The sequence below is a fragment of the Anas platyrhynchos genome, chromosome 3 (genome assembly GCF_047663525.1).
Source record: "Anas platyrhynchos isolate ZD024472 breed Pekin duck chromosome 3, IASCAAS_PekinDuck_T2T, whole genome shotgun sequence".
Lineage (NCBI taxonomy): Eukaryota > Metazoa > Chordata > Aves > Anseriformes > Anatidae > Anas > Anas platyrhynchos.
The window spans coordinates 21,847,694-21,869,952 of NC_092589.1; the positions used below are offsets into that span (position 1 = coordinate 21,847,694).

At 34.7% G+C, this 22,259-nt stretch overlaps 1 protein-coding gene across 1 annotated transcript in view; it reads right to left on the reverse strand.

Annotated features, from left to right (window-relative positions):
* The window catches only part of USH2A (usherin), a 410,836-nt gene that overhangs the window by 310,779 nt on the left and 77,798 nt on the right, over window positions 1-22,259 (reverse strand). The window contains exons 12-14 of the mRNA XM_072035514.1: window positions 14,936-15,131; window positions 11,007-11,648; window positions 4,824-5,007 (exon numbers count right to left, since the gene is read on the reverse strand). Of these exons, the coding sequence (XP_071891615.1) occupies window positions 4,824-5,007; window positions 11,007-11,648; window positions 14,936-15,131 (1,022 nt within the window). The remainder of the gene's footprint in view (window positions 1-4,823; window positions 5,008-11,006; window positions 11,649-14,935; window positions 15,132-22,259) is intronic.

Below are 22,259 nucleotides of genomic sequence, written 5' to 3' on the forward strand. Positions count from 1 at the left end.
CTTTAGAGTATAATTTAAAAGAGTTTTGAAAAATCAAGAACTGGGAGAAATTTTGGACTGTACAGTGCAGCTAAAACATGCTAGAAAATCTGCACATCACTCCCCTTGTCCTGAGCTGCAAAATTTTGAGTCCCATTTTCAAGCCCAAACAATATTAGCCTAGAGGGATTCTTATATTACTCCAGGCACCAGGTCCCAAGATGATGAAGCAGCAGAAAGACCTTGGAAGAATCTGAGGGAGAGGTAGCTCTGCCACTTCCCCTCTGCTGCTAGCTCTAAGACTAGATTAGAATTGTTTGTTTATTTTCTGCTTATCTCCCCTTGACCAATTTCACCAGATCTGAGGAAATAGGTGGTGGTGCCTTTACACAATTTACTTCACTTTTTTTTTTTTCCAGTTATCACTGTCACTTTGGCCTATCTCTTCCTATCTGTATGGAGGCAGAAATAAAAGTGAGTTCAGTTACCGTTTAGGTGTTGGCTTTTTACGACAAAGGAAAATGGAAGGGGTGGTGGAAACTGTTTTCACATTAGGACACGAAAATTCAGGTCAATAATCAGTGAAATAGACATTAAATGTGACAGATTTTTAAACAAGTTTAAGAAAACTCTTCACATATATTTTCTACCCATCACAGAGCTATCTGTATTAGAGTTCCTTTACTCCACAGCAGCTCGTGCTGTGTGATCTCCTGGGTAATCATTCAACACCCTTAAAAAGGCTGATAAAAGCTAAAGCTGCAAAATAAGCTGCAAATTTGTTTTATGGACTAATATCCCTTTGGGAATAAATAAAATACATTCTCTCTTGGAAACCACTGTACTGTAGTTTGTGCTCTTTTATAGTCAAGAGAAAAGGGCAATTTTTTCAAACTGTATTAAGTCTTTTCATCTGTAGACAGTGCATCCAAATCCCCCTTCAAATAGAGGTTTTGTTTAGACTATTTAAATGCCATAACTTAAAAAAATGGATTAGTTAGAGAAAGAAAGAAGGCACAATTATTTGCTCAGCGATGCAACATTTTTTCATAATTTGATTATATGATATTTATTGCATATAGTTGGGGGGTAACAAAATAGTCTCAGTATATAAACAGTATGAGACAAGCACAAGCTTTTCTTTCTACTCTCCTGTATATTACTGCACGAATCAGGGCCCCCTGAGTATCCCAGTTTTCATTATCATTCACATGAGACAATCAAACTCGCATACACCTACATTCACAGTAATACTTTTCACTGCCTGATAGGGTGGGGCTGCTTCTTTTCACTTGAAATAGTTGAATTTTCTTCTAAAGTGTAGGCTCCCTTTCTCCACCTGTACTGAATTAGGGTCCTGATCTTGTAAGCAGCAAGCATGTCATCATATCCAGTTCCATAGGGTTGCCCACATTTATTTTTAGGGTCAAGACGCCACATACATTGTTTTCTCTAACAGCAGAATGGTAGAACTGGCTTTGTTTTCATTCACAGTTCATGATTAAGGATTCATTCAATTAAAAAGAGAAAAATTAATTCTTTTAAACTTTTAATCATGTAAGGAATATTTTCAGCGTTCTTGTTAAATGCTACTTCATCAGGATACTCTGAGTCAAATATATTTGAGATTTATTAAATGAGAATTACATATAATCAAAGAAAACGGACTTTAAAACATGGATAGAGAAATGTCGGGCCAAGATGAATTGCAATATTGATTTTGTGAGGATAAATGGTTTTTGTAATATTAATATAGAGAAACCTTTATTACATTGACTCTCTAGGTGCAGTTAGAGCCTCTCCAGCAATCTGTTTAAAATCTTCATTTTTCATCCTTATGGGAAAACTTCACTTGCTAAATGGATTTCATAAACAGTAATCTGTCAAGATATATATATAGATAGATAAACAATTTGTGATGTTCATTGACCTGTTCATTATAGTAAACAATACAGAGATAAGTAATTTCAAATGCGTAACAATGCCTATAATCATTACAGATCTGTTCAGACCACTGCAAACACCCAGAATCTCTAATTCCCTGATTGCCAAGGAAATTTTCCTGCTTCATAAGCTGAAATGCATTAAAAAATATGGAGTTCCTGTTTTATCTTAAGAACATCACAGAGGAATGTATGTGTGTGTTGATTTCTTCTAAGGCTCATAGAATTTTAAAGACTCACAGTTTCTGTGTATCACCACTTCTGCTTCTTTTCTGCTATTGTGCTAAGACAGATATGTCTTTGCCACTACAGATAACTCATACCCTTTTTATTCTGTTACTGTAGAATCCTTAAAAGACACTAAGAGCCAGGATGGTTTAAATTGCTTCGTAACTTCACAAAGAAAGAAAAAGCATATTGCTTTTTTTAAGAAGATAATAACAGTTAAAGAAATGGATTAAGATAGACTAATAGAGACTCGGATTACCATTTTCAGTAGATAAATGTTTCTGCCTGAAGAATAGAGGTACACTGACCGAGTAGATGCTAACCAAAAGGAAGCCAAGTGTATGCAACACAAGTTAATCATGTTAATGTACTACTGGAACAGTCTTCAATACTGTCATGAGGATTAAGAAGTATTAAGGCATTAAAACAACTCTGATTCAAATTCCAGAACTGTAAAAACTTCTGTCTTTACAAGATGAGCTACACTGGATCTAGATATTTCTAGATTTTGAATTTCAGAATGCAGCTCAAAATGCAAGTAATTGGGGGCCAATATGTAGTTCAGGAGAGCTATTTCTTCAACATTGAAACCTTTTGCTCACATACTAAAAATAAGAAATAAAATCTACTCCAAGTAACTAAAAAAAAAAAAAAAATCAGTAATAATAAGGAAAACATATTTAAAAGGGAAATTTAATATTGCACAGATTATATCCTTTACCATTAGAAATGGCAGGAAGTGAAAATAGGAAGTCCTTATTCTACAGATTACTTTATGGCCATTAGCAGAAGCCTCTGTGACCCACAACAGTAAAAAATAATTTTAAAAATCTCCTAATGAGTGACAGTAACATAAAAGTGAAAGTGAAAAACCTGCAGAATAATGTCAAGTATATGCCAGACAAGACTGATAATCACTGCCTAAAAGCATGTCTACCCACAGTAGCTGGGGGAAAGGAGCACAAGGGAAAGAACATGGTACATTTTGCTTAAGTCTTTTTTTGTGGAGTTTTGTTTTTTTAAGGGCAAAAATGTTAAGCATAAGAAAACACGTTACCACCATCATAAGAAAACACGTTACCACCATCAGTCTGCATAAAAATATGATAGCATTACAGCTGTGCAATCTTTCTGGACAATATTTAAAAGAAAATTCAGATTGTGGGGATTAAGCAAGAAAGACGACACTGGAAGAGAAAGATAGAGCAATAGTTGGAAGTACAATGCACTATCTATAGATATATTTTACACCCACAGAATCACAGAATCACACAGAATCTCTAGGTTGGAAGAGACCTCAAGATCATCGAGTCCAACCTCTGACCTAACACTAACAGTCCCCACTAAACCATATCCCTAAGTTCTACATCTAAACGTCTTTTGAAGACTTCCAGGGATGGTGACTCAACCACCTCCCTGGGCAGCCTGTTCCAATGTCTAACAACCCTTTCAGTAAAGAAATTCTTCCTAACATCTAACCTAAAACTCCCCTGGCGCAACTTTAGCCCACTCCCCCCCGTCCTGCCACCAGGCACATGGGAGAACAGGCCAACCCCCATCTCGCTAGAGCCTCCTTTAATATACTTATACAGAGTGATAAGGTCACCCCTGAGCCTCCTTTTCTCTAGGCTGAACAAGCCCAGCTCCTTCAGCCGCTCCTCATAGGACTTGCTCTCCAGGCCCCTCACCAGCTTCGTCGCCCTTCTCTGGACCCGCTCAAGCACCTCGATGTCCTTCTTGTAGCGAGGGGCCCAGAACTGAACACAGTACTCGAGGTGCGGCCTCACCAGAGCTGAGTACAGGGGGACGATCACCTCCCTAGCCCTGCTGGTCACAGTGTTTCTGATACAAGCCAGGATGCCGTTGGCCTTCTTGGCCACCTGAGCACACTGCTGGCTCATATTCAGCCGACTGTCCACCATCACTCCCAGGTCCTTCTCTGCCTGGCAGCTCTCCAGCCATTCCTCTCCCAGCCTGTAGCTCTGCTTGGTGTTATTTATATATATATATAAATATATATATATATTTATATATATGTAACCCCTTACATTCCAGAGAATATATCCATATAATTTCACTGTACGTAAAGGCCCCAGGTTACATTAGATAAACAATTCACCCTGTGGCACATAACTAAGTCCTGAAAAACACGCACACCTTCAGAAAAACAGATTTTTAAGAGGAGAGGTGCTATATTTCTACTGCTGCTGCTGCTGAAAAATTTGTAAAGACAGGGATATCTGTAAATTTTTTACTTTATTTTTCTATGAAAATGTCTCCCTCTTTTCATAAGCATTCTGCTTATTAGAATGGCAGATTACATTTCCTATATATAATCCAAAACCTGTATTTTAAGAGTAAATGATTAACACCCTAGAAAATGACACATTACAGAGGACACCGCAGAATTGTAATGAAACAATTACCAGGATCTAATACATTAGATAGCATTAGCTTTCATTTTGTTTCTACTGAAATCTGTGGCAAAACTTTTTACTGCACAAGCAAGCACAGAGTAAATGTATAACGTACAACATGTAAGTCTCAGAGTGTACATAAATTCAAAGAAGGCTTACTATAAGTAGAGCACCTTTTTATTGTCACTCAAAAAGAGGTACCATGAGAAAAATGTAAAGTATGATATAACTGAATTGTAAAAAAGAAAACACTCACCTCCCTGTGACAGAGTCAAATCCAAAATAATGTTCTTTGCAACGTTCACATGTCTGTCCTGTTACAGAGGCATCTTGGCAAGTACATTGGCCAGTTAGCGTATCACAAACCTGACTCACTGAACCGGCTACATGGCACAGGCATGGCAGACAGCCAGTGACACTGGATGGAGAAAAATAAAAACCTAAAAGAGAGAAAGTGATTTTGTATAAGCGACAATATAAGAACAGATGCAAAAAGTGAACCCAATAAGACTGATATTAACTTGCCTATAATCCAGGATGAAACAAAAGAATGAAAGATTAAGTGATACATATAACCCAAAACAAAGCAGTATAGCCTTCCTGCAGCACAGAGCTTCTAAATGTTGTCATTGGCATTTTTAAAGATGATATTCATACTGCAGTTGCCAATTCTGATTTTTTATTCTCTATCTTCAGACTTTGTTATAAACAGCACAAATTCAAATGCAAAATAGGAGGAGTACATTAACATATCGATGGGGAAAGTAAAGACCCAAGGACATGAGAGGTGCTAACAAATGCACCACAAGCAGTAGAAGCATAAAAAAGTAATACGCAAGAACAGGCATTTGTATATTCTGGTCTATGATCTAATCCCTGACAATGGCCAGTATTAAACAGTTGCAAAATGCAAGAAATGCATTTGTTTTCTTAGGAAGGTCTCTTAATCTTTCTCAGCCAGTGGTTGGCTGAACCCTTGGAACATTAGGAAGATTCTTAAAAACGCCTATATTTAGTCAGTATTCCCAGGTCTATGTGATTTTTTTCTTTTTTTTTACTCCTATTAAACACATAGCTTGTATCCTACACACACACACACAATAAATAAATAAATAAAAATACCTTTCACAGTAAATAATAAACTATTGAAAAAAAGTTACTCATCTGCTATTAAAAAGCTTTCATTCTGAAAACCACCCTTCTGTTCCTGCATTATTTCAAATTATCAACTAGCGCATTCACTCTACTTTCCCCACAGTATATTTGGTACATTTAAGCTATACTATTTATTTTTCTTTCCCCTCACAATCAAACTTCATCCATGCAACTAACCCATTCCAGATAAATAAAATTAGACAGACTGTATATACTTCTAAGCTGAGAATTGAAGAACGTAATTCATCATTCACAGCCTCACATGAAATTACAAGCAAGACATTTTGTACAATTTTGTGTGATAATGTACCACTAGTATAGTCTTTTTTTTTACGTGTATGACTTATGCAAATGATGATGGTGATGCAGTCTTAGTCTGGCACTTGTCAGCTGTGAGTACTGATCTTCAAACACTGAACCTAAGATAGGGCTGTTGTTAGGAGTTTCCGTCTCTGTCATCTGTTTACTATTAATTATTGCACAACTTGAACAGAAGAAAATCCATCTTTAGTCAAACAGGTATGCAGTATTTGCACAGACTTGTCAGACAGCTTTCTTATCTACAGATGAAATTCAATCAGTTTCTTCTTAGTCATGTTCTCAGTTACCAAACCTTTTTCACTGTCCAATAACTTTCTGATGTCCTACTTTATAATAAGGGGCCCAAAATTGTATTGTAACATGTCATATTGCCCAAGGCCTTATTATTTATTTTCTCTTACATGAGATAGCTTCATATATACACCCCTAGGGTAGTATTCTCTGTCTTCATAGCAGTGTTGCACTGTGAGCTCATATCCAAATAGCAGAAGAACTAAACAAATTGAAAACATTAGAATTTTACTGCTCAAATCTTTGTTCGAGTTTAGCCTCTGGTCCTCAGTGAGATAAATCTCAAGTGGACACTGAAGTGATATCAGTCTCCAGTTAACATACATTCGCATCGTAAAAAAACCATGCTGTTGGCACTTTATTCCAGAGAGGCCCCAAACTGAGCCACTGCAGAGACAGAATAGCTTGAAGTTATTAGTGAGGCAGCATGTATTATCTCATACTGCAGTTGTCTGCACAGTACAGTACCCATCCTGTGCATAAATAGAAGAGACCATTTCCCAGCAATGTCACTCTTGAGCACAATGAACTCCACTTGAAGAATGTAACTGGAAGATAGGAAACAAGTTTAAGCCTGGACTCCAGCAGAAGGTCAAAGCACTACTTCGGTACCCAGTTTACAGCTGTAGTAAATGATAATCATGCAGGCTACGATGGATCCTTGTCCACCAGAAGTTTTGCATAGAAGTGATGTGTAAGAAAAGACCATAGTGGATAAATAAGCTGATCTCTAGTATAGAAATGAATTTCAGCTAAGCAGGACTCATCACTATAGCATATACTTTTGTCACAGCGGAAAAAGTATTGTGAGTATAAAGAATCAATAGCCTCAAGTTAAACAGCCTGGTTCTAATGTCTATACCCTAATATCATAACAGCCAAACCACTGTAGAGGAGTATAGAATTTGATACTTTTTTTTTTTTTATGATAATCTTCTACAAGCACTCTAAACATCTACATGAGTTTCTTGATATTCTTGAAATCTAAAAGTGGCAAGTAATAGTCAATTAATAAAAAAAGAAAGGTATGAAAAAGTGAGGTATGTGAAAACATGAGAATGCTCCCCCCAGCCCCCCCAAAAATGTCTAGGCAAATTAATAACTTAAATAAGCATTGACAAAAAGAGACAAATTCATACCATTTGTCATAATTATTATTATTATTATTTACTTCTACCACCTAGAATTTGGCAGGAAGGAATAAGAAACAACTTAATGCAAGCTAAATTTACAGCAAGGTTAGAAGGGCTCATAAAATTTGCTTTATGAAGGATCCACTGTTGTATAACAGAGCCAATTTCCAATTTTAAGACAGCCACTGCAAATCTCTACAAGATCTAAGTATATAGCTAGTATTATGCTTATTCTTTTTCAGATTTTTTTCTAATTCAACTATAACTGATCACATTTGTCAATCAAATACACTCTTCAAAAGGAAGAATGAAAGTCATAGCAAAGTATTCATCTTCCTTCTTTAATTATACTCATACTATTTCTCCCACTACATGAAAAGGGACCACTTGAAAAATTCCTTAGCACATATACATGCTTATCGACTACATCAGTATCACTCATTTCTTAACTACAACTACAGTCTGTGTTGTAAAATGGTTAGCAACACCGCCAGTTTTGTCACTGCATACTTCACATTTCTCTGGTCAAAAAGGGAGGCAACACATACACAAAAGCTCCATACATTTGCCTGGCCACATGTTCTGCATTCTGGTTTACACCTTTTCTGTGCTATGTCCAGCTGAAAAGCTGTAGTCATTAAGCAAATAACTCACAAAATACCTTTTTGGTTTGGTTTGTTTCTTTGCTGCACTGATGAGAAGATTCAAGATCTATGTTCTGTGTTGAGGAGGATTTGTGTGGAGCAAATCTTAATCATCATGGAATGACAGTAATAAGACAACTGTTCACTCCTATGCAGCAGTTAGAAAGATCAGATCTCTACTTCTGCAATGTAGGACATCTCAAAACCAAGTTGATATATAATGTAAGACTGCATTTTTGTTCTGTTTTCTCTTAGAAACAAGTTTTCCTCTCTCTCTCTTTTTTTTTTTTTTGTTTTGTTCTGTTTTGTTTTAAACACAACTAGTTTAAAGTATATACAAGCATGAATAAGTCTATGAAAAATGTTACTTCTGTCAGAACAAATCGGAAGCCAGCAGGTCACGGATGCATCTTATGAGATGATACACATGTCTGAATGCTCTTCAAACAATTTACAAAAAGGAAATTCTCATAGTAAAATGATTTCCTGAAGTTGCATTTGTATTTGAATTCTTCTCCCTTGACAGCTCTTCCTGCATTAAGGCTTTAGTAACTTCTGGAAACTTCATAGATTTTCTTGAAGCATATAGAAGGTATGATACAATGGGGAATTCTTTCTTCTAAAGTTATTTTAAATATCACTAATTATACAAGGATTAAAAAAAAAAAAAAAAAAAAAAAAAAAAAAAAAAAGACAGACCCTGTATTCTACTAAGGCAACTCAGGCCACAAATCCGAAATGCCTTCCGTATGTTTTAGGAATGTTTAGCTGCAAGGACAACAGCTAAACTAGCTTATGAAGTCCTCACTATGTTTTAGGGATGACCGTTTAAACAAGTTAATGGTGTGCTTTTAATTAGGCGGTGTTGACTCCATATATACTTGGAGTGCATTTTCTTATCTTTGTTCCAAGAAAAAACAAAGCAAGGCTACAGTGTACCTGAAGTCAATTCAATTATTCCATACTTTTCTTTGTAAAATAAATGGGAGTTTCACAGTCATTTTTTCAAGGCTTCATACATCTATGACACAAAGTTGTCCAATACAATTCACCTCTCCCATTTCATCATACAGCTTTTCCACTACTAAGTTTGTTGTTGCATTTTTTCTTTGTTACACTTCTGATTAACCAAGTCCTTCTATCAACAGTCACAATCTACCTGATACTATGGTCTGAATTTCTTGAGATTTTGGTTTGATGTGTTTTGTGTTGTGTATTCTTCCCACCAACACACCCCTCCCCACCCCATCTCCCTCACCATTTTCTTACTTCCAGCTTTCTGACAGGGGTAAGCAATACTAATTCAACTGCGTGTTTTGACTTTCTCATTATAATCAACCCTGTTTTATAGAAAATTTTCTTTGGAATATATTAACAAAGATTTTATATAAAGTCGGATACAGTACAGTACGGAATCAGCTCAGACTGGGGTCAACACTGAAATGACAATGAAAATACCACAGTACACTGTATACTATACTAAGAGTAATACAATGCTTTTACAGTACTAAGGACTTACACTTTCACCTACAAAAGAGAGCTCTGTGTTTGGCACATACAAGTTTACACTTATTTCTTAGCAATGTTAAATGATATTCTTATGAAAATTAATATATACGTGTGAATACATACATATATATTTTTTTTTTATTTTTTTTTTTTTAACAGGAACTATTGTGGAAGTATTCCTTTGAGTGCCATGTAGGCTTTTCCACAAACTGTTCATACTATCAACCGTTCATACTATCAATTAAACCTTTTTAAACCATTTAGTTCTGCATAAACCCTGGCCTTTCTTTTTCAAGGACAAGGGCGGTCGCTGACTCGGGAAGCCTTGACATCACTCCTCTGCCGATCTCTGATTAAGTGGCTGCTGTAGAGGGTTAGCAGGTCAAATAGCACTGGAGGAGGAACTAAGAAAAACAGAACAGTGCCTTATTTATTAGTATATGCATCTAAAATAATTTAAATTAAAATATTTTTAAAAATACTTAATGGAGGTTAAGCAGCTTTTTTAACCTCTGTTCAAATTATTGAATGGCATATTAAAACCAATGGAGCTATAATGTACCTTTTAATGTGACCTGCTATTTTAATAAATTGCATATGTATTTAACATGAACTAAATCTATCTGCTTGATATTATTATTCAAGGTAGGTTAATATTACCTGTAGTTTCACTTTAACCACCTCCTTTTTAAAACAAAAACATTTATGTGTAACTACAGAATTACCCACTTATAACAGACATTTAAACTCTGTGTACAATAATACAGTATGAAAGCTTGAACAGACACACAGCAACTGCTCTATCAGCTATTTGTAGGGTCAAACTGCAAGCAGTCCTCATGAAAGCCAGCACATCCTCAACACAGCAAGGCAGATGTACAGTTTCCAAGCAGCATACTTGCCAGCACCATCTGAGTTCAACCAAATTATCTCCATGCCAGAATCTAAGTTCCACCACTCCTCTGTACCATGCTCGGCTTTACGCTTCCTTAAGTGCTTGTCCTCATCCATCCAAAACCACTATTTTGTTATGAGGTCATCAAACTATGCTAATTTAACTTTTAGACTGCAAGTTATTCAGTGAATTGGTTGTGATGAATTGGATAGTTTTCCAATATCTACAAGAATAAGATATTTTGGACATATCAAAAGTGCTGTAATGACATTATATACTCTCTGGCAATAGAATACATATTTAATGTCAATACGGACATTAATACTTCCCTCTCACTCACAAAGTTAGGAAAAAATGTAAATAAATAAACAAAATTAATGACATCAGAGAAGTGTCAGACATGAAGTACACATTAAAACTGGAGGAACTATGACAATGTGCAACAAAATAAAGCTTACTACATCAGATAGATTTTCTTTCAATTTCCTTACCTGGCTTACACTCATTACACCTTCTCCCCTGACGATGAGGCAGACATACACACTGTCCAGAAAGATGGTCACAAACTGTTCCTGCTAATGTACCCAGAGCATCACAGTCACAATGCTGGCAGCCAAGGAGGTTGCTCATGCTGAGGTTGTACGTGTGAAGCATGCACTGATTGCACTGAAGGCCAGTTACACCAGCTTTGCAAGGACACTGTCCTGTTGATTTGTCACAAAGAAGAGAGCCATTTACTGTACCTGCCTTATCACAGTCACATGGCAGGCAAACAAAGGAATGTTTGTCTTGTACTTTGTGGTAGCCATCTAGGCATCTGTTGCATCGTCTTCCTCCAATATTTGGTTTACATGCACATTGCCCTGTCTTTGCATTGCACACTGTTCCAGAAAACGAACCTGCAATGTTACACTCACAAGCCTTGCAGCCAGTCACATCTAGCCCATAAAAGTTGTCCACACAGGTATCACAGTGAAGTCCTTTTACTTGTTCTTTACAATTGCACTGCCCAGTGAGAGGATTGCAAAATTGGTTCACTGAGCCATGGCTGTTGCACCAACAAGGCTCACATCCATCTTCATTGGAATATCTGAGAGCTTTAAATCCAAAATTGCAATTATCACACCTAAGACCTGGAAAGATAAAAGGTAATAAAAATAAAAGTAATAAAGCTGAAAATCCATCAATTTCAATTCAAAAATAGTGTAAGCATACTTGGGGGAAAGTTGTGTGTAATATTCTTCACTAGCATAATTAACAGGAATGAAAGGGCTGCACAAATTAATTGAAGAGCAGTGGCATCCCAAAAACCTGTTTGCTTTTCCAGTTTGTTCAAAAACTCATCCATTTCTTTTGGCATCTCAATATAATTTAAGTTACTTCTACAAGAGATTCTTTGCAACATTTCAAGACCAAAAAAAAAAAAAAAAAAAATCACCTTCGTCCCTGGAAAATCACCTGTTGCACAACCAGTGCTTACATGAACTATTCTCCCTATGTAGTACAGTGCAACATAAAGGGTACTTGGCTTTCAGTCCTTTCCAATAACAGATTTATATTAAAAACATTAAATATATTCTAGGACAACATAAGACTAATTCTGATGACTTGCTTAACATTGTACTTTGTTTTGAACAATGCTTACACTTATGTTAGTGTTTATTGTTGGCTGAAAGCTAACTGAAAAACCTCTCTGAAAGCAGAAATGTTTTCCATAATTCAAAATGAAATATTTTTATCTAAATGTATGATTTAGTTAATTCATACAGTACACTGAAATCTAAACGTTTTTCTTCATACTTCATCCTGTTGTTTTATTAGCTTTGTTTTCAAAGTCATTACTTGCTTTATCCCTGCCCCAAGGGATAGCATTTTTATTTTAGTTTATAAAATGTACATTACAAGAAAGCAAACTAGATTATTATATGAAAAATGCAAATTCAATTTTGCATTCCCTTGCAGTGGGAAAATCCTTCACTGTGAAGCCATCACTTAATTGTTGCATCCTGAAAAAAATAAATACAATCTTCTACCAAAATGTTATCATGTAAAAGTACAAAAACATACAAACATATATTTAACATCTTATATGCAGAAAAATAAAACTAAAAAATGGTAGGAAATACATTATACATATGGATAAAACTCAAAAACTCCAACAGAAGGCAAGTTCCTTTAACAGTGATGAATGACTCACCTAAGGCATATCATTTAATTTCAATAAGGAAAATAAAAAAGGACCACTATTGCTGCAAATTTTAAAAATAACTGTATTGTTAACAAGAATTATGACTCATTTTGAACTATTAAAATTGGTCTACATGGATTCATATCATATCAGTTTTAAAAATATGCGCAGTGCTTATTTGAATATGCCATACATATTCCTGACAGGTAATCTATTCCTAACGATACTGAGGAAGGCCTACAGGGCATCACATTCAATGTTAACAAGTACAGGGGAGTTAGCACGCTTGGCATTTAATTCACATTCTTCTACCTTTTTATTCTAGATGAATGACCTACTTTAATAAAATTATTGGTGCTAATGTATTTTACTGGTGATAGAATCATTAGTAAGATTTAACAGTTGTGTTAACTCTAACAGTTCATGTTTCATAACACCACAGTCCATGGTTGCATTTTTCTGTTATGATGTTTGTTTAAATAGATAAAAGGGCAACAGACTGTTTGCTCTAAAAAACAATTTACAAATCCAAATTCTCTGTTAAGTTTACTGCATGTGTATATAGAAGCTTATGTATATATAGAAGCTTATTAGAATTGGTTTGGAAAACAAAAAAGATAACCCAGTCTGGAAAGAATTATGTCTTTATCCTGTTAATAGCTGGTTACTTGTTTAACAAAAGCCCCCCCACTTCTCTTAGAAATAAATTTGCAGAAAGCATAGATTTACACCGGTTTTGTGCTACTTTTTAGCAGAAATAATTCTTATTGTTCCCATCAAAGAGAGAAAAGTAATATGTAGACAATCAAATATGTAAGAACCACACTGTGCATTTCTTGTACACCAAACTCCCACTGAGTTAAGAAAAACATTTTCACAGAGGAAGAATTTTAGAAAAATCAAAATGTATGCAAAGAACATTTAATTAAGAATGTTCTGAAGTTCATTTTACTGAACTTTACTAAAGAGTGGTTTTAGGATGCACAGATAAAGTCACAGAGATTATATTTGACTTTTATCACCCTCTTTACCATATGGAAAACAGGTACTTTGCATTCCACAGAAAGAGGATAGAGATGGTTCAGTTTTATGTCTGTTTAGAGTTATTTTTCTTTATTTGTTATTTTGAAATTCCTTTTTTGAAATTCCAGCTACAACAAGAAGAAAGAAGAGACAAAGGAATGCTCACAATATTACAAATAATTCAATTTTCACAAATCAATAAATTATAAATTATTAGAAACTTGAAGCTTGAATGTTGTTAACACAACCTACAACCACATTTAACTGACAAAAGAATAGATTACTAATTGTGTTAATAACAAAGCAGGAAAAGATATCTTTTTTTTTTTCTTGAGACATGTATAGTCTGAGACACGTACAGTTACCATGCAAGGCTCACTTTATCAGGAAATTCTCCTTGCATAATATTCCCATACATCAACATTTCAAAGTGTATTATATATACTGTGTATTTTGGGCACTTGATAAATTTTGTCCTTATGTGGCTGTGGCTCCCCTCAAATATGCTGGAAGTAATAAATTGCTATAATCAAATCTAATTTCTGAAAAATACCTGTGGGAGTAACAAACAAAAAAGCATGTCTTGTAAAAAAAATGATAAATAACGCAGAAGGTAGCAGTTTATTATAATCAGCTTGGCATTGAATTACAAAATTAAAATTATGTGGCCCTTGATAACTAACCCTAGCTATGTACATGATCTGTGGAATTATGTTGACTTATTTTGCATTTCATAGGAACAGTTCAAAGAAATATAATAGAAAAAAATGGATAGATTTATCACAAAGGACCCTGTAGCACAGAATATTTTGAGAAAAAAAATCCATTTATTTTGCTCTATTAAGAAAACTAGCATGGAAATGATTTGCTTAGAACTCATTAAGTATAAAACATTTTGAAAAAGTGTTAATTTCCTAAAAGAAACATCTATGCAGTAAGCAAATTACATTATTTCTGTGCCTTATTAGTATGGAGCTATGTAAGCTAATGCAGCTATACCATAAAGAAACTTCTAAAGGGTTGATTAAACTAAGCTTCAAGCTGTAGTTTGATAGAATTATTAAATTAATATTTTTCCAACAGTTAATTTCATTCATTTTTAAATTCTGCCTTCAGCAAAGAAGTTTACTATACTTTTCATTTACAAATCAAGTGTTTATTTCCAGAGATAACAAGAAAAGTGGCTCCGAACTCTTGCATTACACATACCAATAACATTTGCTTTGCACTTGCACTGGCCTGAATTTTGGTGACAGGTAATATCTCCATCGACTGTCCCAGAGGTATTACAGTTACAGGGACTGCAGCCATCAGGGTTTGACTGTTGTAGATTGTAGAATCCTTCCTGGCACTGATTGCATTGTCTGCCAGACACATGTCTCTTACAATTACACTGGCCTCCAATCTAGAAAGATACAAAATATTATAGAATGATGAACATATCTATTTTTAGATGATACACTCATTAGCAACAAGAATGGAAGTATGAGTTGGGGAGGAAAAAACTTTAAATGGAACAGAAAAAAAATAAGCCTGTGTAACATATTTATTATTTTTTTTAACTTGTTCAGAGAGAGAAGAGAGATATTAATCACCGTACCTGTTCAATTTTTACTAGAGTTTAAAAGTCTTTCCCCTTCAAAACAGAAGAAAAAAAGAACTGAGTAAACAATGCAGCAGTATTCACCAGCTGGACAGAGAAAGCTGAAAAAAATTACAAAATTCTATTGCATAAGTGATGATTTATATTTAAATAAACCGTATTTTTTGGATCAGTTACTATAAAATATTGTGTCATTTTCAAAGGTCAAGTTTTTCATTTTCTTTGCTCTTTGTAAGATTATATGCTTATTTATTTTAGTGAAAATATTAGTTAGGTGAGAATAAAGCAAAATTGAAAGAGTTTTTCCTTGATGACTCAATGATAAATTCTCTCTTCTGGATATGACCCAATGGCTCTCTCTTTACTTGGTTCACCTGGGATCCAAATATTCCACTTCAGCACCTGGATGTTCCTCTCCTTCTCCCTAAATGGGTAGCATTACTACTTGAAAGGATCTGACACATCTGATGCATCCTTTGTTATGCCTGAGCCATTATTTGGGAGTATGACTCTCTCATCCTGTGTAAGATTAAAGAGCTCCTGAAAAGCTGGTTTCAAGCCTCTGAAAGTCAGAAAAAACAATCACTACATTTATCACTTTCTGATACAGTGGGAAAACCATAAGAAAAGTGAAGTGGCACATGGATAGGGAAATAATAGAAAGTATCAGTCAATGCAAAACACAGATGAGAACAGTCAAACCAATGCAGAGAAGCATAAGGTTTGGCCAAAAAACTAGGATTCATAGTCAAGGAACATAAAAAAGCTACACACTGGAAGTCATTAAAAAGCAAGGAGAGAATTTTCCTCAATGGAAAACTGAAAAGGAGAACCGGGCATGAAGAGACACTGCATGAGTGCTTTCTAGGAGAAATAATTGAGTAAGGCTGGAAAAAATAATACCTTTTCTCCCTTTTCATTTGTTTTATATTAATGTAAACATGAAGAAAACCTACCAAGTTTTTGTGACAGAAATTAGGTCTATCATTTTGTCACATTGTAGCAGAAATTACACATCAGCCATTCACATCTGCAATTCCTATTACAACAGCACAGTACTCAGGGCTGAAAGAGCATTTACAAGTTAGAGAGCATCCTTGATCAACTACCAGTCCACCAGATTTCATCACTTGTAGTATATACCTAATACTACAAGTATTATATATATATATATATAATATAATATATATATATAATATATATATATATATATATTATATAATATATATATAATATATATATAATACAAGTATTATATATACTTGTAGTATTATATAGTATATATACTTATATATATAGTATATATACTTGTAGTATTAAGTATAAATTAAGTATAATATTAAGTACAAATTGTGCATATGACCACTTACCTAAGAATGTCATGCAGTTCTCAATACAAATGTAAAACAAAGCCCCAAACCATTAGTATCAAAATTGAAAAGTTTTTTTTATGAGTGATTAACTCATTACAACATGTTCAACTGAACAGAATCTTTTGCGAATGAGGAATTAAAGTACTCCACAAGCATCCAGAAGTATATACTACTTAGGCCAATCACCTTGTCTGTTTCCAACTTGCAACACCAGTGAGATATATTTATGTATTTTGCAAATTCTGCAGTGTAGTTATGTTGAATAGCCTCAAGGTTACACACAGCCACCTGGAGAATGGTGGCTGTGATATGAGAATGTCTGGGAAGGTCACGTCCTATTCTGCAGCTGAGTTCCACTTTCTGACCACTGATCAAAGAAACACATCCTCTAAGAAATTCTGTATGCCCCATTTAAGCTTCATATTCTGCAGACTGTATCAGTACTGGTGTATGAAAGTTTTGCTTCTCTTTTTTTTTTTGGATTGTCCACAGTCAACAAGAGATTAGTATAGTATAGTAGTTAAGTTGGGACTGTATCTGTGTCACACCAGAAAAAGACAGAGTACTGTACATTAAATAAGGGTACAATTATTTTTTTTCCTTTGTAGTCGTTTAAAAGCCTAAGAAAAGTGAGTTACCTTCTCTTCAGTACAGCTGAAGGATAGACTCAAAACATGTTTACTATGGTCAAGTTGGGTTAATGCACAAAAAAGTTAGTTTCATGGGACACATACCACAGCCTCATTTTTTCAGATCTAGCTTTTCTGTCATCAAGTGTTCTGGGGAATGCAGAGATGACAGTAAACTAACTTTGTGGTATAAACAATTTTATTTAGGTCAGTGTATTTTTTTCAGTGTAAATGTTTACAGAAAATAAAAATTACATTGATTCAAAACTAGTTATTCATCTACAACATCCACAGATGTTCAATGTTTGCTTTTAATTAGCTACCAGTAGCTACCAGAATAAAACTTCATTTAACAGTTGTTGCATTCATTTTAAACCTACAAGCCAGGCAAAGATGAAACAGAAGAGCTCTATGGGACCAGTGACAAATCTACTCAGAATTTTCATTTAAAAGAAATGTTTTTATCACAGCTCCCAATCTAGAATGAAGTTCTAAGCTTTATTAACAAAAGATAAAATAGAGTATTACAGAATCTAAAGGTAAATTTTCAATGCAAAAAACATTGAATGAAAGTTATAGAGAAGCATGTGTCCCAAACCCATCCTCACAGTCCAATAAAACCTCTTCAATGTGTTATTATAAAGGTCTACTACTGTAAGAATAAAGAAGATACAAGAAGAATAAATTAAATACAAGAAGAATAAATTAAAAAAGCATGAAAAATAATATTTTATCAGAAAAAGGCAAGACAACAGCAAGTACAAAAAGGTAAGAGTTAAGAGAAGCCACTGTAGCAGAAAACACAGCAACAATGATTTTGAAGTTATTCTTTTAGACTGAATTTGATCTAGACATTTAATTTATTATCAGAGACCAATTCATTCATCTGAGCCATTCATCAGAGAACTCACAAATGAAAGGAACACTGAGTTTACTCTGAGCAACTAAATGAAAAAAGAAACTAATTTAATAAATAACTATAAAAGAATCATTTTCAGTGAGTGATCATAGCATGCTCAGTTGCAAACATTGTAGAAAGATACATCTCTAGCACTCAGCATAAACACAGAACACATACCTCCAAAGACTAAAATTACTCCAAAAGCTATCATATGGATGAAAGTATTAGATGCAAAAACAAATCTTTCAAAAAGTAGAAGTCAAATCACAGTAAGAAAATTCACTAAGAGAATAATCAGAACCAAATTTTAAAACCAGAATAAAGCAGTACAAAAAATATTTTAACAAGCAACATGGTTAAGGTATGAAAAAAAAAAAAAAAAAGTATCTTTCAAATTTCAGAAGCAAAGGAACAAGCAAGAGCAATAAATAATGAACGGCAGATTCAGACTGGACATCAGACCTTTTCCATTACAGTGGAAGAGCAGCATCAGTAACAGATTGCCCAGAGGGGATGTGGAACCTCCGTCCCTAGAGGTATTCAAGACTCATACAGAGAAAATCATGACTGACTGGACCTGGTATTGACAACAATCCTGCTTTGAGCTGGAGCAGATGACCAGATGATGTTTCTGTGATTCCATATAGCATTCAGGGAAGATACAGACACAAAAGAGAACATAAAACATTTCACCACTGCTCACTGTGAAAGAACTGTTCTGTATTAGGAATAGTTTTCAAGAATGGTCTCCAACTGAAATGTCAGAAGGAAAATATTTTATTAAAATCTGATCCATTGAAAATTGACTACATCATTGAAGAGTCCTAGATGAACTCAAATATAAAATTACTGAGTTATTAATTGCTGAAATCAGCCTCAGTAAAAGAGGAATAAAATTATAAAAGTTACATCAATCTCCTAAAACAGCTGTAAGGGAGCTTCTGAGATCTATAGACTAGCAGTCCTTTTCTGTACAGATAAGATTACTTAAAATTAAATCATGAGTTTGATGTAATGGAAAAGATTAATATATTTTTTGAAAAATAAAAAATAAAAAAACATGATTCTACTACATTTATTTAAGTCAGCAACATCCGGAATGAACATAAGTCCAAAATTAGCTATTACCACCCAAGAAACATGCTGTTAAAGCTTCTCTATACTCCCCTAAAAAGATAAGAAAGCTATGAGACAGTTAAAAAAAAGGCATTTGGAATAGTGGAATTATTAGGAAAAGGAGTGAGAATTACACAGAAAATGTCATTCTGTCATAAAAATCCATTGTGTATCAACATTTTGAATAATGTTTAAAATGGGTATCTCTGGTTATCCATCCTAAAATAAAAGTGTTAGATAGCATAGTGAGTATAATAAGTAAAGATACAAATGAAAAGAGACTTTTCAGTTTGGAAGGACATAACTAAGATGAAGGGAGTAGATGTCTATAAAATCTTTAGTGGTTTACAGAATGGATATTCAGTATTTCTCAAAATATGAGAAGAACACCCACAAAAATTAACAGGAAGTCAATTTTAAAGAATGAAAAAGAACTTATGCTATGCACATTAAGTGCATTGAAAATTACACTTTTCTGAATTTTCATTCAAAAATGAGTTGGATGAACTCCATGGGTGAACATAGGTGAACACCAAATGAGAGGACTCAGATGAAACTCCTGTCTCATGCAGTCCCAAAACCATAAATTATTTACTCATAACTGTCATTATTTACTGATAACTGTCAGAGAGGATACTGTGCTAGATGAAAATCTCATTTCATCCAGTATGGCTGTTCTTACAGTCATATAAAGCCAAGGCTAATAGTGAACAGATGGCAGCCATTTCCTGATGCAAAAAGCGAAATGAATAGATTACAGAATGCAAAGAGAAGCAAGTATCTTCAGCATAGTTTTAAGTGTCAACCTATTACAGAGTACAAGTCGTAGCAGTTTTCATCACCTTCAGATGTAGAAAATGCATGCCCCAAACTTTCCTTTAATAGGGTAAAAATTATGCCAGAATAATAAATATAATTCTTCACAATGAGGGAGAAATAACTGGCCAAGAAATGAATATAATTCAAATTTTCTCCAGGAACCAGCCAATGAAATCCTTCAGAGAACTCTCTGTAAAAATGTTCATTCTGTCATATACCAAATAGTTTTCCATCTGTAACAAGTACAAGTGTCAAACAGTTTCCTGCTTCTAAAAAAAGTGAAAGACTTTCATGGTGGCTAGAGGAACTGCTGGAAACTAAAGTTTTCATTAGAGCAGAAGGCTTATCAGATTGCTTTGTAACAGATCTGAAAATAGGTTTCTATGTGCCAGGTTAGAGGATCTCTCACAGAAGTACCAGACCAAAAAAAAAAAAAAAAAATCCATTGAAATTCTTCCTTACTACAGATTTCTAAGTCTTTGGAAAAAAAGAGCCTCTGACCTCTGATTGCATTCACAAATATTTTCTGACTATTTTGCTTATGCCTTAGTTATAAGTTACTAGGAAACCTTGCCATTCTGCTTCTTCAGCTAGCCACCTGTCAATATAGGATATTAAGATGAAGGGTGTCTGTTGAAGTTTAGCCTTTGAAATACAGAAGAATTATTGCAATTATATAATTCCAATGTAACCCTGACCTCTATTGTAAGTATAGCATTGTAAGTAGACATGAATATCAGTAAGGGAAACATGCCATTGTAATGCATCCTATATAGGACAGATTTTATCTTTCATATACTCTGTATATTTCAAGTAGCTGGGTGGAAACTTAGAGAAAAAGAAATAGATTACAGATAGTAGATGGAGTGGTGGGAAAAAAAAAAAAAAAAAAAAAAGAAAAAGTAGTTTAAAGAAGTACTTGTAAAACTGGAGAGCTTTGTAAAGCTTTGTAGGGTTCTTCTGGGTGCTCAGCTCTTCAACATTTTTGTTAGCAGACTCTGAAGACAGAATAGAGAACATGCATATAACCTCACAGATCACCCACAGCTTAGGATGCCTGGCCAGCACTGTCACAGACTGCACCAACCAGCCTTAATAGCCCTGGGCAGTCTCACCTAGGGCCTTCAGTCATACCCTCTGCCCATGGCTCAGGAGCTCCAGATAAGGTCAGGTCTGGAAACCAAACTTTGCCTGAGGTTGCGTGCAGCTGTGACCATCCCTAGTCTCTTGGATGGACCCCTCAGTTTTACTCTGCAGCCATGTCTCCAGCACAAGATGTCCTGCTGCTCCAGACTGTACTCCCTGGATGGACCCTGGACCTGTTTCATCACTTTGCCTTGTGTGAGACTGTCAGTGGACCCTGTTCTGAGCACTTGGACATGTCAAGATGCTGTGAGACTCTGCCCCAGTTTGGGTGGGCAATGCTGTGCTGGGATCACCCTCAGTGGGTTGATATTCAAAATCAGTTTTATGCTTTGTGCAAATTCTCTAAAATCAGTGAAGGTGAAGTAAATATAGAAGTTCAAAATTTAACAAATAGCAATGAAAGAGCTAAAGTGAAATAAAGTGAAATATTGAAGATACATAACATAGAACATGATCTCTAAGTGATACCACAAATTAAATACGAATGGTATGACAACGTAACAGAAAAAGGGTTATTCTGAGATGTACAAAAAAAGAATATTATATTTAAAACATGAAAAGGAAAGTTAACACTTCAGATCAAGTAGTTGAAGGGTATGACAGACAAATCAGAAAAACTACATTAAAAAGCAATAAAAGTATTAAAAAAAAAATATATCAGAAAATAGATTTAGAGAACTGGAGACTTACCTAAAAGAGGAAAGCAAAATTAAGGCACACATGCACTCTTAAGTTCCTATGAAAATTGGTTGTTTACTGCATGCATTTAGGAAGAAAAATAATCGCTTAGTCTAGTTATTGAAAAATTTTGCTTAAATACTGGGAAATACAGAAAAAAAAATGAATTTCTCTATAAAGACAGAGAAGCACTAAAATAATCCAGAACCACTCTGAAATGCTTGGCGATGGATACTATTACAAAAAAAAAAAAAAAAAAAAAAAAAAA